Genomic DNA, 18,213 nt, shown 5'->3' with positions numbered 1-18,213 from the left:
TGCTTTAACCGAGAAGGCAATTTCTAAATCAAATTTTGTTAACTTAAGCATCCGAGCTATCGGAGCTAGTGTGACAATCACCACCCTAGTATATCGCTTTTCTTCTTCTATTGCTGGCCACATTCTTCCTATTTCAAACAAATTCTACTCTAGTCGTTAGGTAATGGTCAGATAGGTTACTTTATCTCAATTTTGACAACAACAGTTTTACGGGACAAACCTATTTTTTAAAGAGAAAAACAACATCGGTCAAAGATTAAAAGAAAAAAAAGTCGATTAATTTGGACCAATACTACTAATAGAGTCCAATGGTCCAATATCTACCGTCCCGTGTAACAAAACTGAATTAAACATCGAGTAAAAAGGTCTCTAAATAAAAACATTGAGCAACCGTCTACGTCTAAGTCCATCACTAGCAGATATTGTCTTATTTGGGTTTTCCCTTCAAGGGCTTAAAACGCGCCTATCAGGAAGGTTTCCACACCCTTATAAAGAATGTTTTATTCCCCAGTCGGACTGAACAGATTATTAGATTAATTAGTCACTAATTCAGTATTATAATAAATATCCAACATCCTTAAAACAAGAAATATTTATAGACAAAGACACGGTTGTCCCACATTAAAAAGATTTCATGTTCTATAGTCTCAATCATGTGGGGACAACCGGCAAACAGTTAAACTTGACCACGTGCTCGTTGTTCGATGTACAATGCAAAAAGTTATAATAGACCCTTGAGAGAATACTATGAAACCCATATAACAGTACAATCAAATGTATCGGTGTGAAACGTAACGGATAAACGGTTGAGATTAATCTACAAATAGACACATCTACTCACAAAGTGTACGTTCAATGTCTATAAATATAGGCCATCCTTCCCGAAGCGTTTTCACCTCTCATCGAGCTATTTTATTTTCGTTTTATGTCGGAGTTTCTACAGAGGTCTTGAAAATTTTCGTACATATGTTCGATTCACTTGTTAAGGTCAGTATATTATTGCTGTTTTTTAATCTTTTTTAGAGGCAGCCGACTTTTTTACTAAACGTATGGGCAATTCACGTGTTTCGGATAGTGATCCTTCTGTGTGTGTGTTCTATTGAATATATTGTACGGTTAATATACCGTACATAAAAGATTATATATGGGTTTTGTATATTGGGTTAACTAATTAACACGAGCATAGCTCAATCAGGTAAAATATATATTTTTGATCGAGAAGCTCGATCGCTCGGGTGCACGGTTTATAAAAATTAGGGTTTTTTTTTTTAATTAAATAATATATATTTGGTATATCCCGCCGGACCCAATTGAGTTGGAGGAAATTTTTATGTCCTTTTTCCGCACTTTTTGTTTTTTTTTTTCACTAATTATTTTATTTTATTTTATTTTATTCCTAAATTTTCTCGTATTTTACAATCATTTCCCGTCATTTTCTCTTCTATAAATTCATCCTTCCCCGCCTTCTCCAACCGCCTCCTCTCGTCTCCGCCGCTCTTTCTCTATCTGCCGTCGGATTTCCGCCGTTTTCTCGGAATCTCATCCCCTTACCTCGTCGCTTCTCCTCTCAGATGTTTAATCGCTTGTTCTCGATGTTTCAGATTCATGTTTCCGATTCTCAGTGAAATTCTCCGTTCCGGTTTTATGATCAATTCTTCTCTCCGACGCCGTACGCATTTGGTTCAATCTTTCTCCGTCGTCTTCCTCTACTGGTTCTACGTCTTCTCGTGAACTTCCTCCATTTCTCTGCCTGAAATTATCGAGATTACCAGATCGGTTATCGATTCGGAGATTGTTAATTTCTTTGTATTGTTCTTATTTCGTGTTCGATTTAGGTTTTTTTTTTTTTTTCTTTCTGCGGTAGATCAGATATTCTGTAATTTGTGTTGTGCTCTGCTGTAAATTGCATTGTTATCATCTATCATATCCATCTCTATGGCTTCTTCGAGCGGAAATTCCTCTGGTTCCACTAGGCTTCTAAACTCAGGCTCTGAAGAGGATTTGCAGGTTCTGATGGATCAGAGGAAACGGAAAAGAATGCAATCGAATCGTGAATCGGCGAGGCGATCTCGGATGCGGAAGCAACAGCATCTGGACGAATTGATGGCGCAAGTGGCTCGATTACGGAAGGATAACGCTCAGATTCTTTCGAATATCAACATTACATCGCAGCTTTATATGAACGTCGAGGCAGAGAACTCGGTTCTGAGAGCTCAAATGGAGGAACTGACGCAGAGATTGCAATCGCTTGAGGAGATCTCTAATTGCATCGACATCAGCGGCAACAATGGCGGATTTGGAGAAGCGGAGGAGGAAGCATTTCAGATTCAGACTAATGCGGCTACCGATAGCTTCATGAACTCGATGAATTTTCTGTATGTCAACCAGCCGATCATGGCCACTGCTGATATCTTCCATTATTGAGTTCTGAAGGTTTAATTTCTTGATAAGATCTGTGTGTTGGAAAAATATGTATCGATCTTCTGGTGATTTCCTTGGGATTATTGGAACAATGTTAATCAGATTCAGATGTGTTGAAGGAAGTAGAAATGGAGTCCATAGTTGAAATTATTTCTGTTCAAGGGAGCATTTGTGCAAATCTCATCGAAGTTATGATCCTCTTTGATTATTGTTTATGCATCCTAACACGTAACCGGAGAATAAACTGTTGGATTGTGAACTTGAACTTTTTCAAGTCGTGTGCATCCCTAACTCAAACTCTAATTTATATCAATTTTATTTTTGATATCAATTTTATTTTTGATATTAGTGTTTATTTTTCAATAATTTTTGTATAATAATTTCTAAATTCTCTGAGGAGCTCATTCTTTAATGTCCGTGTGACTGCAACTAAGTCTCTAATTCTTTAAAATATCTCGAATTTGTATGAAGCATGACTTCTTCAAATCATATGATAAACAAAAAAATTGATCATATGATACCCCCTCGTAGGTGATGTAGTGCTTAATAATATTATCATATTAATCTATATAATTCGAACTTGAACATAAGTCTCCACGTAAATTGCTTCCCGCTATCTAAAGTGTAAGCAGGGTTGACCTGTCTTCATGTCGAAGATTTGTGTCATGCATAGTTTCGTGTTACAGATTTTTTATACCACTTGTTTCATGCAAAATTATCTTAGTATTCTATCGAGTAGATGACTCTAAATAATATGAAAACATACATGTGAACTTATTATGTCGGGCAGATCTATGAATAGGAGATACTGTGCTAGTATCTACATGACCCAAATTATCAATGGGCTCTTCAAGCAGGTTGAAAATTCGGTCGAGAGTTGCTTCACCAACGGGAACACTTAGAGGAGCTCGTGTCAACTACTTCCATTCCTCTCATTAGATGATCGGTAGTATTTATAACTAAAATCCTTTTTATCCGACATTAGTTTGAAACCACGTGCATTTAAACCACCTTTTACTAAGATCGATCGATGTAGTTATATGTAAATATAAAGTAATAACATGGTGAACGAAGAATTCTTAGAATCCTATTATTAAAAATATTGAATTAAATGGAATATATTAAAAGGTCCATCATCCTAATTTTTATTTATTTATTTTTTTTCACAAATATTCACTTGTATCATACCATGAGCGACAGATTGCAACAGAGACTCCATGTCGTTGAGGTAGAAATTGGGCTAGGCCCATTGGTTAGAAAAACTAACCAAAGGCCCGATAACGAAATGCGAACGTCATGTCGTCCGGTTATCAAACGGGTGAAAACGAAGAAAATTAAGAAAAATTTGTCAGAAGTGGGATTTGAACCCACGCCCTCTTTCGAGGACCAGAACTTGAGTCTGGCGCCTTAGACCACTCGGCCATCCTGACGTTTTTGTTCGATAATTTGAGACAGAAATTATACTAAGACAATTGATAAAAAAAAATTGCCCAAAGGCCCGATGACGATATGTGAACGTCATGTCGTCCGGTTATCAAACGGGAGAATGCATTAAAAACGAAAAAAATTAAGAAAAATTTGTCAGAAGTGGGATTTGAACCCACGCCCTCCCTCGAAGACCAGAACTTGAGTCTGGCGCCTTAGACCACTCGGCCATCCTGACGTTTTTATAAAATAATTACATATAAAATTAAGCATAATTAATCTATTCACCCCATTTCATTTTACTCCTTACCGTATATAATAATTAATAATTAAAAAACAAATCTTAAAAGAATTAATAATTACTCCCTACACGTGTCAAAAAATTAATGAAACTTCTAAACATAAAATTTAAATTTTAGAAATTTATTAAACTCAAAATTTAATTTACAGCTAATAATATAATTGTTTAACCTGTTGAGGCAGAAATTAACATAATAAACTAAAAGTTTAAAAACTTATTAAATATATTTTAAAGTTTGCTTATAATTTAACTAAAAAAAAATATTATAGAAAGGTTGAAATAGCGAAACAGAGACCGATTGTCGTTGAGGCAGAAATTGGGCTTCTGCTAAGCCCATGAGTAGAAAATGGCCCAAAGGCCCAAGAATGAAATCTGAACGTCATGTCGTCCGATTATCAAATGGAACACAAATTAAAAGCGAAAAATGTTTCAAAACAACTGTCAGAAGTGGGATTTGAACCCACGCCCTCTCTCGAAGACCAGAACTTGAGTCTGGCGCCTTAGACCACTCGGCCATCCTGACTCTTTTGAAACTCGTTTAATCGTTTTATTTGTGATTTTATTTCAGTTCTTGTCCCAGAAATAGCCCTATCAATATATGACTTTAAGTTTAGTTCTTCGTTCCCGCGAATTTGTTAAATAAGGATTTTTTTTTTTTTTTAAGATTTCTTTTAACTTTCAAATTTTATTTTCTATTTTTATAAATAAATATATTATTTATAAACTTAATTTTTAAAAACTAAATAATCATTATACCAGAATTAACTAATTTGATGTGATTTTAAATAAAAAATTAAAATTACTTGTAAGTAAAAATGGAATATAATTTGGTCTAATTTGATGAAATTTAAATAATGAAAGGCATAATAATTACGTTTTAACCTTTACCCTATTTTGGAACGACAGAGCGAAACAAAGACATCATGTCGTTCAGGCAGAAATTTGGCTAAGCCCATCCGTAGAAAACGGCCCAATAACGAAATATGAACGTCATGTCGTCCCGTTAAGGCAAATTATAAAAAATATGTTGTCAGAAGTGGGATTTGAACCCACGCCCTCTTTCGAAGACCAGAACTTGAGTCTGGCGCCTTAGACCACTCGGCCATCCTGACAATTTTGTACAATAATTTACACATAAAATATCGATAGTGTAATAATTTATGCACTATATATTTCATCGATTTTGTTGGCTTTCGCTTGGATTTGGCGGTTCTTCGGAGATAGTGAAATCTTCGGTCTTCGTTGTGTAATCTTGTACTCTTCCTTCCTACCACCGTCGCCCCCAATTCAATTCAGTTCGGCCTGCTTCCGCCGTAGAGCGACGGAGAGAAGCTGATGTTGACGCGTAGAATTCCTTCCGTGGCAGTTTATCTCCCGCAAGCTCTGCCATGGCGTCGTGGGCCACCTCATTCAATCAAAGCCAGGACGCCGCTTGAATTCCACTCATTGCTCTCTTTTTGCCCTAAAACTTGTTTACTTTCGTTTTGTTCTGCTTCTCAGTTCTCCTCCGAAGTTGCTGAACCAACTCATATGGATGATTCCTCGAAGCGTGTAAGATCACGAACCAATCCCTTCCTTATATCTTTTTCTATATGGCCATTGTTAATCATGCAAAACCTAGAGCTTAATTCCTGTTATTTATTTGCTTAACTCTTTCCTTGTGGCTAGAATGAACATAGAATGAACCGCAAAAGCTCAATGTGTGTTAATGGTATGTTTAATCTTTATATATATTCTTAACAGTAATGTTTTGCCTCTCCATGTTGATACTTGCATTGGATTCAACTACAAAACTTACTATATCTGTCTCATTTTGTACTGGATTGTATACAAGTTATTGTAACTTCTTAAGTCCTTTAATGAAAATATAGATATATTCTGTCCGTTTTCTTGGTTTAGGATTTCTACGTAGTTTTGTAATGTTTGACAGGTATCCTTGTCCTTGCAGGGTCCCCTGAAACCTGGGTTATATATCGTTAGCACACCAATTGGTAATCTTGAAGATATCACCTTACGGTATGAAATTTTGATAGCAAGCCCCAACATTAATGTTGTGAGATCCCATATCGGTTGGAGAGGGGAACGAAGCATTCCTTATAAGGGTATGGAAACCTCTCCCTAGTAGACGCGTTTTAAAACCGTAAGGTTGATGACGATACGTAACAGGCCAAAGTGTACAATATCTGTTAGCGATGAGCTTGAGCTGTTATAAATGGTATTAAAGCCAGACACCGAGCAGTGTGCCAGCGAGGATGCTAGGCCCTCAAGGAGGGTGGATTGTGAGATCCCACATCGGTTGGAAAGGGGAACGAAACATTCCTTGTAAGGGTGTGGAAACCTTTCCCTAGTAGACGTGTTTTGAAATCATGAGGCTGACGACGATACGTATCAGGCCAAAGCGGACAAAATTTGCTACTTTCTTTTCAGCATATGTATGTATACACTGAAAGTTTGGCAACCAACACGAATATATATATTTTTTTCTTTCAAAATGATATGTACACAAATAAACGCATAATTTGGAAAATGGACTTTATGTCTTGTGATATTTCTAACTGAGTCACTACCTTAAGTAGGATGTTAATTTCTATGTTTCAAGATTTTCGCCTTTATATTGGTCCTTATTTCAATTGTTCAGTTGTTTTGAATAATCAGTCTCTTTATCCCCTTAAAACTCTATTATACAGTGCTCTACGTGTCTTAAAATCAGCAAACGTCATTCTTTCGGAGGATACAAGGCACTCAGGAAAGTTGCTTCAACATTTCAGTATTAAAACCCCTCTTGTAAGTTTGTTGATGCGTTTGTTTGCTAATATATCAGGTTTCTTTTCGTTCTCCATTTGTTCTGATGAAGACTTTTAGATTTCAGTTGAGTTTTCACAAATTCAATGAGTCTCAAAGGGAGCAAACAGTGTTGAAGAGGTTAAAAGAGGGTGAAATTGTTGCACTAATTAGTGATGCGGGGACGCCAGGCATTAGTGATCCTGGTACTGAGTTGGTGAGCATGCTCGTTCTTCCTTAATATTTTAATGATTTAATTATGAATGGTGGTATTTATATAATTGTACCATGTGAATACAGGTAAGACAATGTGTCAATGCAAGCATACCCGTTGTTCCTATTCCTGGACCCTCTGCTGTCATTGCTGCTCTTTCTGCCTCTGGCTTGTCGACCGATGAATTTACCTTTGGTAAAATTTGTACCGGTTCTTGTACTTGTGCTGTGAGGGCATCTTTGTTTGAGGTCTTTTGGCCCTATGGCTATGGCTTCCTTATAAGTATATTTGTGCAGTTGGATTTGTTCCTAAGCATGCTTCATCTAGAAGAGAGAGGCTGATGGTTTCAGCAAATGAGGAGGCGACGCAAATATTCTATGTTCCTCCGCACAAAGTTAAGCAGTTTCTCGAGGAAACTTCATCATTATTTGGTGAATCAAGGTACTTTATATATGTCTATCTGCAATGTGTTGACTTATATGTAATAGTCCAAGCCCACTGGTAGCAGATATTGTTCTCTTTGAGCTTTCCCTTTCGGGCTTCCCCTCAAGATTTTTAAAACGTGTCTGTTAGGGAGAGGTTTCCACACACCCTTATAAAGAATGTTTCGTTCCCCTCTCCAACTGATGTGGGATCTCCCAATCCCACCTCCCTTCGGGGCCCAGCGTCTTCACTGGCACTCATTCCTCTCTCCAATCAATGTGGGATCTTACATTATATTTCTTCCAATGTATCAGTGCATTTCCACCACTATCTGCTTCTATCTGTATCATCATTCATTTACTGATGACATCTGATTTGGAATATTTGAAGGAACAGATTGTATTAAGATGCTTCGCTAATCGTGATCATCTTAAAGCAATCATTTCATTTCTTGTAACAGATAGTCTAAACTCATATTATGATCCAAATTACTTTACTGAACAAGCAGACTTGTCTTCTGTTTGTAGATGGTTTCATCAATGCCAACTTGATGAATATTTTTGTTTCCGAGCTGTTTTGCAGGCAATGCGTCATAGCTCGTGAAATGACCAAGATACACGAGGAGGTAACTTTATTCCTCACCATGTTTTTTTGTATCTTTATTTGGTAGAGTTCGCAATACTTATGCGTACTGCAGACCACTTCTTTGTTTCTTCTACACACTGTTACTTATTTACCTGTATAATGACATTCTACCAATTTCCTCTGTGCTCTATTGAGTTCCTTGGTTGCAACAGTTTTGGCGGGGTACCCTGGCGGAAGCTAAAGAATACTTCTCGTTGCACCAAACGAAGGGTGAAATTACGCTGCTGATCGAAGGAAAGCTCAATTCTGAAGTCGAAACTCCATCGGAATCACAGCTGGAAAAGGAGTTGGAAGAATTGATCTCCAGTGGGCATAAGCTTTCTATGGTAATGGCTTGAATTGGACTATAGGATAAAGATAAAGATAAAGAATACTTCAAGCTTTACTCTGAGATGATCTCCATGCGCTTATTATCATGTTATTGAATGGGACCGATATCAGTTGGCAACGACCGAAATGAATAGTTTGTTCAAATTCAAAGACTAAATAGGCATTTTGAATGTTTAGCAAATAAATTAAAACGAGTCTTGAAAGTTTAGAGATGCAAATAGTGGTTGAACCAATATTGTATACCTTGAATGCTAACAAACTTATTTTCTTTTTTTCATGAAGGCTGTCAAATTGGTCGCTATCAAAACGTCAGCTAGTAGGAAAACTGTCTATTCAATTGCATTACGAAGATTCGGGAATCAGCTTGGAGCGGAGAACGATTCGTGCAAATAATGTCTCTGTAGCATGCTTGCTAGAGGTGTAAGTGGTTAATTGCTCATATTGATTTCTCTGGGGTACCATCTGAAGAACAACTTGCCTTTCCATATTCTTCATTAGCAGCTGTTGCGTCTTGTTCTAATCGTTTCATTAGATATTGTTCGGGTCGGTAGGAAAAAGATGTATGATTTGTGTTGGAATATTGGTTCGTCTAGGATACGGACATGGTAGGGACACATTTATTAAAATATATGAAGTGTGACACACGTCTGCTGTTCTAACAAGTGTGTCTAATACCAGAGATGCGCGCTACTAACTTGAGCGCTTACTGATATGAAAAAATACAAGTGAAACATGTTCAACGAGTATCGGAACGTGTGACAAATGGTCAACACAGCTACCTTAACACAACTTTAAGTGTTCATGCATGGTTCTTAGGTGGCTTTCTGGAATCTCATCTGAGATTTCGAAGATGCTATTCTAGTACCAAACTGTCGATGATCAGAAGCCAGAGGCAAGGGACGGGACGGGACGGAGGGAATCCGTTTCAGCAGTGATTATTTGTGCAGCGTTTTGATCTTTTGATCGTGGAGGATCGACCCGTCCATGTTGCTGGAAATCCATCGTCCTTGCGCTCTTCTCAAGAACATTTGATTGATTCTTCTGCCCTTTCTTTCTACTTCACTATATACATTTACTCCTTTCATAATTCATTACAGTATATTTGTATACTGCTGCCTTTCTTGCTGTTTTCTCCTAACAATTCAGGTCTCGATGGATCACCGGGATACCGCCATGTCTACTGACTTGGACGGTGAAAATATCCTCTGCCCAGTGGCTAGAATGTGGTGTGGATCGAACTTCATCTTCCTCCGCTGAAACTCCGGCCACTTATCGCCAAAGTGCTCCGCCCACTCCTCCTCCATCGTGTAGTGAGGCAGGTACTGTTTCACTTCAATCCCCTCATTAGAGCAGAATGCTATTATCTGATGGTTCTGATTGCTCAAATACTCCAACGACTGTGTTTCTTCGCCATTGTCGATCGCCGAGCGCAGCAACGCCACCAGGTAGAAGACATCGTCCTCCGGGGTCACGGCGGAGCTCCTCGGGTCCCATCTACACAACAAAAAAGTGGAACCAACTGTTATCAAGAGAGGTATGGACCCTGGACTTGATAATTCTAAGATGTAGTGAAATAATGTCTCCATTACAACACTGCAAAGTTGAGTACGTCAACTGGGACGATAGTAACATCCCCATCGGACCCCATCGGACCCTATCGGAGGGGTCCAACGGAGAAGATCTCCTGACACCAGAATCTTCTCCCATGGGACAATCACCACCCTCCAAGCTGGCTAAACTTGTATTTTGTGGAATTTTTAAAGAAAATTTACCATTTCTTTTTAAAACCCGAGTCGGCTTTACGGTAAATAAGCTTTTTGAGGTTAGAGATTCAAACAATCGGATGTCGTTTTCAAAGACTTCTTAACCTACAAATGAGAAAGAAAAAAAAAAGGAATAAAAAAGAATAGGGAACATACTTATGCTTGTTCATGGGGTAGATGAGGATGGGTCCACTGGTATTATTTCCCAAAATGCCCTTGAAAACACCTCGATCAAAATCAGCAATTCTCGACTTCGGAACAAAGAGATTCAGCCACGGATGCGGGACATCCCACAGCCCCTTGGATCGGAGCTTCAACTCGGCCGTATGAACCCGGTCGAGAAAGTCCACATAACCTAGGTCTGTTGTGAAAACCGACTCGGGTATGTAGTCGAGTTCCTTCAGCAGCGCCTCAACTTCCTGATTAAACAAAGTAGTTTCGTCAGCTACTACTTTATTTTATTCCAATCACTGTTAACAAGAGAATAATTTGGGAGCTGAAAGGCTGTGGATTTAGTGTTATTATTATCCTTAAAGCTATATTCTTTCTCTGTCTTAGGATTTTATAGAATAATTGATTCCCATAAGATCTTCCATCTATTATTCTTCTTCTTTATTATTATCAAAACATATTTTAAAACAAAATCGTTACCGAACCGAACCAAAACATCGATGAATTATTGAACACGAACAATAAACCACAAGGAAAGACAAAGATGGCAGTGGAAGATTCCAAATCATATTTTAGCAAATTTTCACTAAATTTATAAATATTTATTTAAATTCTACTTTTCTTGTTTTTTTTTTCTTTTTATAAAAAAAAAAAAAAAAGAAAAAAGTTGAAAAATAATTGAATAAATTATACAACCATCTTGGCCCTCCCTTAAAACTCTCTCTCTCTCTCTCTCTCTCTCTCCCTATATATATATATATATATATATGTATATATGTATATATATTCAAACAAAAATTAAAAAAAAATAGAGAAAAAGGCAACCCCATTTGAAAAATCAAGACAAATCAAATACAGCTTGCAAAACGTCCCGAGCTTAAATTCAACTAGTTAAAATATTATATTTTTGACTAAATAGATCGTGGGTTCAAATTCTCAGACCTGGTTTTCGCTCTAGCTAGCTTAGGTAGCTCGTGTTTGTATAGTTTTTTCGAGTAAAGAAGACGATGGTAATGATTAAATGATGATGATGATTAACCTGATCAACGGTGAGAGATTGAGAGTCATGGTAGTTTTTGGTGATCTCCAAGCAGTATAAAACTCCCCCATCAGCCTTCTTCAAGGAGGAGATTTTGACCGGGTTGGCCGGTGAGAAAAACGACGATCTCCAATTATTGATCAACCCTTCATCAACGATCACAAACCCCTCCACGTAATCAAATTTCTCATTCCTTGGTTTTGCATGCAGAGATATTAGCCGTTCTTGATCACTAGTGAAGGCTGTGAAATTTGAGTATAATACTCTTATCCATCTCACCTGTCATTGCAAACTCAATTATTAAGAANAAAAAAAAAAAAAAAAAAAAAAAAAAAAGATCGGATTTTTTCGTTACCCTTTGAGGAGCTCGTTCGAGAACGATTCTCGCTCGTGTAATGATCCCGAATTGCCCTAATCCGCCAAGAACTCCATGGAAAAGATCTGGGTTTTCCTCGTTCGAACACGTCGTTAGCTCCCCGTTCCCTGTTCTATCAGTTTGTATTAATTTTACGACCGACCAAAATATTAAAAGTTCAAATTTTGATGCATTTGCATTGGAGAGAAATGGACCTGTGACAACGTCGAGTTCGAGGACATTGCTGATCTGAGGACCATGGTTGAAAGCTTGGCCGCTGATTCCGCCGTTCGATAGTGTCCCGCCGACCGATAAATACAAGTAATCAGTCCACGATCTCGGCGCCAAGCCATACCGCAACGTAGATTTCAGCACATCAATCCATAATTCTCCGCCCCAAACATCCACAAACATTTCTTTCTCCGACACAATTGGCGGCGGCGGGAAACCTCTCCCGCCATCTACGCCGCCAACGCCGCTGCTCATCTCAATCACAACCCCATTTCCAGTTTGCGCCTGTCCGTTTATCGAATGTCCATGCCCTCTTGCCGACACCGTAAACCCACCGTACTCCTCCGGCGTTGCCACCGCAGCACGGACCAATCGAGCGATATCATCAGCGGAGGCCGGGTGCAAGACGGCGAGAGGGGGGTTACGGGTCATGAGGCCAAAATCGATAGAGGCAGTCTCGACCGCGGAGGGGTCGATGGTGAGGAGGCCGTCAATTCCAAGACGGGAAAGCTCCACTGCCGGACCCATGTTGAGTCCGACGGTGGCCATCAAACGGCAGAAGGCAAAGGCCAATAGAAGCTTAGAAACCATCATTGCTGAATTATTATTAAACAACAATTTTAAATAGACGGCGGCGCCGGAGGCAATGGAACGGCGGTGGCGGCGGCGGCGGTGGTGGTCGCAGTGGCAACGTTGCATGGGAAGGGAACAGCAACAACCCAAAAAAAAAACAATCTTGAATTGGAGAAAGATAGGACAGTTTGTGTGTGGTAACGTAAGACTATATATATATATATTTATTTATTTATTTATTTATTTATTTATTGGCGCTTTAAAGATTTTTTGTACGCAAAAACATGCACTAAACAGATTCTTTGTCTTTATTTTTTATTTCTATGTTTTTTTAATGTTTTTTTTAATGTTTTTTAATGTTTTTTTTCTTGGAGAAGGGAAAGTCCCCAGAAAACAAAACCCTTTAACCCAAAATAAATAAATAAATAATATATATATATAAAGAAGATCTCATATTTAAAATTTAAAATTTTTAATTAATTAAGATAATACTTTTGACTAAGAGGTCAGAGGTTTGATTCTCTTTATCATAAATTATTCAAAAAAAAAATTGAAATTTTATAATAAATTTGAATGTCTATGTTCGAGTTGTTGAACATCTATATCTTTTTATATTGGTTGGACCATCGTTCTTTATTCCTAATGTAATATTATTTATTAAATATTTATTATAGTAAAGTTGAGCGGAATAAATATAATAGTGAATATTCGAATGATCGAGTATAATATTATATTTTATTCGGTTGGTCTTATTCATACGAAGGAATAAAGAGTAAGTAAAAGCTCCAAATGGATAAATTATTTAAATTCTTCAAAAATATGGTAAGGTTGGAATTTGTTGAAAAGAAAAATAAAATAAATAAATTGATTTTTTTTTTTTGAGTTTGGTTAAGTAAGAGTCTGACACGTGGTATTTTCACGTGCAAGGATGAGGGCGACACGTGTGATGTGGAGGAAACTGTGTAAAGAGGAAGATTAAAAGAGCGCTGCTACGGGCCCCACTCGTGGATACGGAGGATCTCCATTGGGGTACGAGTGTGGGTTATTATCACGTGTTTCCACGAACACTGTAAACCTACTTTTCCCCCCAATCACCCATCGACACGTGGTTTTCAAATTACATAAAAATCCCTAAACTAAATTATTTTCATTTTATAGGCCCCTATATATTATACCCTCTCAAAATCCACTTGGAAGCAAAATAATTAAAATAAATAAATAAAAACAATATCTAAGCCTAAGATTATATTTTTATATATAATTAATTATGGTTTTTATTTATTTATTTATATATAATATTGAAATAATAAATTATTAATAATAATAATAATAATAATAATAATAATAATGTAATAAATTTGATGAGAAGTATTGGTGTGAATTGGGTGGGGCCCACAAGGGCAGAAGGAAAATGATTGGCCAATAAATGAGTGCTATGTTTTAATTCTCTTACCAAAAGGCATAGGTGGGGACCACTAATAATTTATTGCCACGTACTTTTTTTCTCTCTACGTGTCAAAAATTAATTGGATTTCAATTACGGTCTTGTTTATTTATTTTCACCCTTGTTGGATGTAGTTAAATTCCTTAAATTTACCATTCTATGTTACTCTTATTGGTAGGACTTAAATTTACCATTCTATGTTACCCTTGATGTATGAGTGCTATTGTTAAAAGATAAAAAAGTAGATCTTTTGATAATGCGTTTTTTCGGTGTAATAGAAGTTGTTGCTATAGTTGACATATACCGATGCAAAACACTGCATCGAAAGTTAGGTAAACTTGTTTGGATACAGTGATGAGTATTAGTTTATATATCAATATATACGAACGTTGGGAATGAGTTCATGTGAGAGTCTTATATTGGTTGGGGAGGAGAACGTAACATTCTTTATAAGAGTGTGGAAACCTCTCTAACAGACGTGTTTTAAAAAACTTCGAGAGGAAGCCTGAAAGGGATAACTCAAAGAGGATAATATATGCTCACGGTGGGCTTGAGCTGTTACAAATGTTATTAGAACCAAACATCGAGCGATGTGTTAGCAAGGAGGCTGAACTCCAAAAGGAGGTGGACACAGGGTGGTGTGCCAGTAAGGACGCTAGGTCCCGAAGGGGGGTGGATTGTGAGATCCCACATCGGTTGGAGAAGAGAGGACACGAGGCGGTGTGCCAGTAAGGACACTAGGCCTCGAAAGAGGATGAATTGTGAGATCCCACATTGGTTGGAGAGGAGAACGAAACATTCTTTATAAGGATGTGGAAATCTCTCCCTAACAGACATAAGATATAGGTCACCAATTTGTTGATCTTATAAGTAACATATAAATCAATAATCTTATTATACCATACGGTCGTTTTCATAATGTTTCCACCAAAAGAATCACAAACCGACAATTCAAGTAGCTCAATAAAACATGTACAAAGTCGAAGATTCAACTTAGAGACCAGATCGAACAAACTTAAGCTAACGTGTCCCCTCCGTAAACCGAACATCAAGGCGAAAGATTTGGCTCGATACCTACCATTGTTGAACGTAAAGACGACACGGGGAGTAAAAATGAAACATTTGGGTGACTAAAGTGTTTGTGTGTTTGAAATTAGAGTGTAAAAAGCAGAATAATTTTGTGTCTTTTCAGACAGCATCTCCCAATCAAACCCAGATTTTTTTTCTTGGTTTTTTACCCATTAAAACAAGATCTAGAATGACAGAATCTGTCCTTTTTTTATTTATTTATTTATTTTTATTTATTTTGCATTAAATATTTCTTTCAAAACAGAGGATCTATAAGATTTGCTTACACAGAGACACAGTGGATTTTTTTTTTTTTNTTTTTTTTTTTTTACCTAGCTGGTGAGTTAATTTTAAAATATTTATTTTAATTTTTGTATTTTTCTTTAGGTTATTTGCTAAACTCTTGAGATTGTTGTGAGCCGGGTGAGATTTCACCTTAATTGGAGAGAGAAACAAAACATGTTTTTATAAGGGTGTGGAAATCTCTCTCTAGCATCTAGCAGACATGTTTTTAAGAATCTTGTGAGGAAACTCGAAAGGAAAAGTCTAAACAAGACAATATTTGTTAACGGTGGACTTGAGTTGTTACACGATCTGTTATTGAACCATGTTATTGGGTATAACGAAAGAATCTCTAAATACTCATTTTTGCATATACGAAGCAAGTTTGAAAGAAACTGTTCGAGTTTTACCAAAAGCTCATCTCTTAGTTGAAAGGTCTTGACGTTGTTGTAAGAGGGACGATACCCGTTGGACCAGATTCAAGACGGAAGGACCAAAATGAAACAAATTTAAGGGTATAATAATTAGATTTATTAAACTAATCTCAAGTGATTAAATAGTTGAATTACCTACGACGGATCCAATTTTAATCAAATTTATCGAATTCGAAAAAAATTAAAAAAATAAATTTATTGATAAAAAAGGGGAGAAATTGACAAAACATGTTGGAATTTGGGAAAGAGGAAGTGGCATTTTCCTCGTTGGTCTAAAAAAACAAAACATAATTGTACTTTCTTAATATTCAAATTATACCCTAAGATCTTGCCTTGTTTTGCATGCTTCTAATTATGCTTCTAATTATTCCTCTAAATAATAAATATAATGTCTTAATTTATTATTTTAATTCATTTCTTTTATCTTACGTTACTCGCTTCCAACGCTATCCGTTGACTGACTACGTTACTCAAAATAAAAAAATAATATTTGTTGGATGATGAAAGTTCCACGTCCGCTAATTTAGAGAATGATTATGAGTTCATAGTCAAGGAATACTCTCTCCATTGGTACGAGACCTTTTGGGGAAACCCAAAGTAGCCATGAAAGTTTATACAGTATCATATCATTGTAGAGAATCGTGTTCATCTAACATGGTATCAGAGCCGTCATGCCCTAAACTTAGCCATGTCGAACAAAAGACTCCAAAAAGAAGAAGGAATCGAGCCTCGATTAAGGGGAAGACGTATTTTGTTCGAGGGGAGGTGTTGGATCAAAGTCCCGCATACTCTCTCTATTGGTACGAGGCCTCTTAGGGAAGCCCAAAGCAAATCCACGAGAGCTTATGCTCAAAGTGGACAATATCATATCATTGTGGAGAGTCGTGTTCGTCTAACCGTATGTATTTTTTTACCCTGATGCATTATTATCTTAAAATTTTTATAATAAGGTGAATATAAAATATTATGTGAATTGGGTAAAGTGATATTTAATTATAATGGCTATATGATATGCTTTTGAGGGTAAAAGAGAACATAGGTTAAATATTTATAATTACTTTAAATATGCTTTTATGTGAATAGGGTTGCAGTCAACAGCTACTTAGTTGAATTCTAATAAATATGGATTATTAATTTCCATAATTAAACATTATCAAAGAATATTTAGCTGAGTAAAAGCACTTCTTGGAGAAGGAAAAAAGTATCTATTTTTTAATTTTTATTATTTTTTCATTAAAAGTTTTTTTTTTTCGAGGAAGGAGCGGGAAAATTCTTGGTGGTTGGTGCTGCTTGTTGTCGAGACCATATAATTAGTGATAGTTTAGCTCGGGCAGTTAATGTGACATCCGAGTAAATGAACGATGCATGAATGAACCGAGATGGGAGTAATCTCGAGAATAGAATAGCTAAGAAAGATTTAAAAGAATTGAAAGTTATTACTTATACGAACACGGTACATCTTCATTTTTCAGTAGCTCAATTATAAATTTTTTTGAAGTTAAGTGTGTTTTACTTGTAGCAATTCTATGTTGAGTGATCTCATGAAAAAAAAAAAAAAAGTTTTAACCTCGAGATCGAATCGTGACTGTGATGTTGAGTTGGTTGGGAAGGAGAACAAAACACCCTTTATAGATGTGGAAACCTTCGCCTAGTAAACGTGTTTTAAAACCTTGAGGGGAAGCTCGAAAGGGAAAGCTCAAAGAGAACAATATCTGTTAGCGGTGGACCTGAGCTGTTACAAATGGTATTAGAGCCAGACACTGAATGATGTGTCAGCCTTCTCGCTGTTCCCAGAAGGGGGGTAGACATGAGGCAGTGTGCCAGTAAGGGCGATGGCCCCAAAGGGGTGGATTTGGCAGGGGTCCCACCTCGATTAGAGAAAGGAACGAGTACCAGCGAGGACATTGGGCCCAGAAGAGGGGTGGATTGTGATGTCCTACATTGGTTGGAGAGGAGAATAGAACACCAAGTGTGGAAACCTTCCCCTAACATACACGTTTTAAAGCTTTGAGGGGAAACCCGAGAAAGCCTAAAGAGGACAATATCTACTAGCGGTGGACCTGGGTCGTTATAGTTACAATATATAGGGTCGATGAGGTCCGTGTTTAAAGATAGTGGCATGATGTGAGAGAAGAAAAAGGAAAGAGAAAGGGATTTTATTCTCCTACTCACAAATAAAATCTTTTTCTATTTTAGTTAAAGGGGTTAAAAAGTAAAATATTACACATCTTTTTAACCAAAAAGTTAATAATTTCTCTCTCTAAACCCAAAAAAGCTAACAGGAGAGAGAAAGGAAAAAAAAACTCACATGAT

General features: G+C 37.0%; 3 protein-coding genes and 4 non-coding genes across 7 annotated transcripts; 2 read left to right on the top strand and 5 right to left on the bottom strand.

Annotated features, from left to right (window-relative positions):
* The first annotated feature begins 1,450 nt into the window (after window positions 1-1,450).
* On the top strand, window positions 1,451-2,686 carry LOC111799229 (bZIP transcription factor 44-like). The gene has a single exon (XM_023682688.1). The coding sequence runs from the start codon at window positions 1,936-1,938 to the stop codon at window positions 2,422-2,424; it is 489 nt and encodes a 162-aa protein (XP_023538456.1). The 5' UTR covers window positions 1,451-1,935; the 3' UTR covers window positions 2,425-2,686.
* Window positions 2,687-3,767: 1,081 nt separating this feature from the next.
* TRNAL-CAA lies at window positions 3,768-3,851 on the bottom strand. The gene has a single exon. It is a non-coding gene; the product is annotated as a tRNA-Leu (tRNA).
* Window positions 3,852-4,000: 149 nt separating this feature from the next.
* TRNAL-CAA lies at window positions 4,001-4,084 on the bottom strand. Its single transcript has one exon. It is a non-coding gene; the product is annotated as a tRNA-Leu (tRNA).
* Window positions 4,085-4,586: 502 nt separating this feature from the next.
* Window positions 4,587-4,670, bottom strand: TRNAL-CAA. The gene has a single exon. It is a non-coding gene; the product is annotated as a tRNA-Leu (tRNA).
* A 505-nt stretch (window positions 4,671-5,175) lies between these two features.
* TRNAL-CAA lies at window positions 5,176-5,259 on the bottom strand. Its single transcript has one exon. It is a non-coding gene; the product is annotated as a tRNA-Leu (tRNA).
* An 88-nt stretch (window positions 5,260-5,347) lies between these two features.
* Window positions 5,348-9,202, top strand: LOC111799188 (ribosomal RNA small subunit methyltransferase I; the record flags this gene model as incomplete). Its single annotated transcript, XM_023682623.1, is given in 9 exon segments — window positions 5,348-5,698; window positions 6,096-6,163; window positions 6,835-6,931; window positions 7,017-7,145; window positions 7,229-7,337; window positions 7,439-7,583; window positions 8,148-8,190; window positions 8,363-8,536; window positions 8,823-9,202. Coding segments are annotated over 9 exon segments (1,092 nt in total). The 3' UTR covers window positions 8,934-9,202.
* LOC111799187 (cytokinin dehydrogenase 5-like) lies at window positions 9,136-12,825 on the bottom strand. The gene is made up of 5 exons (XM_023682622.1): window positions 12,084-12,825; window positions 11,869-11,996; window positions 11,514-11,792; window positions 10,460-10,722; window positions 9,136-10,034 (listed from the first exon to the last, which is right to left on the bottom strand). The coding sequence occupies exons 1-5, from the start codon at window positions 12,796-12,798 to the stop codon at window positions 9,698-9,700; spliced, it is 1,722 nt and encodes a 573-aa protein (XP_023538390.1). The 5' UTR covers window positions 12,799-12,825; the 3' UTR covers window positions 9,136-9,697.
* Between the last annotated feature and the right edge of the window lie 5,388 nt (window positions 12,826-18,213).

The sequence above is a fragment of the Cucurbita pepo genome, chromosome LG07 (genome assembly GCF_002806865.2).
Source record: "Cucurbita pepo subsp. pepo cultivar mu-cu-16 chromosome LG07, ASM280686v2, whole genome shotgun sequence".
Classification (NCBI taxonomy): domain Eukaryota; kingdom Viridiplantae; phylum Streptophyta; class Magnoliopsida; order Cucurbitales; family Cucurbitaceae; genus Cucurbita; species Cucurbita pepo.
The sequence above is the reverse complement of the archived record's forward strand: the minus strand, read 5'-3'. Positions and strand labels throughout refer to the sequence as shown.

Coding starts and splice junctions, on each gene's coding strand:
- LOC111799229 (XM_023682688.1), top strand. CDS start 1,936: ATGGCTTCTTCGAGCGGAAATTCCTCTGGTTCCACTAGGCTTCTAAAC.
- LOC111799187 (XM_023682622.1), bottom strand. CDS start 12,798: ATGCAACGTTGCCACTGCGACCACCACCGCCGCCGCCGCCACCGCCGT. Junction 11,997..12,083: donor CGAACTCGACGTTGTCACAG/GTCCATTTCTCT, acceptor CTGATAGAACAG/GGAACGGGGAGCTAACGACG. Junction 10,035..10,459: donor TACCCCATGAACAAGCATAA/GTATGTTCCCTA, acceptor TTTGTTGTGTAG/ATGGGACCCGAGGAGCTCCG.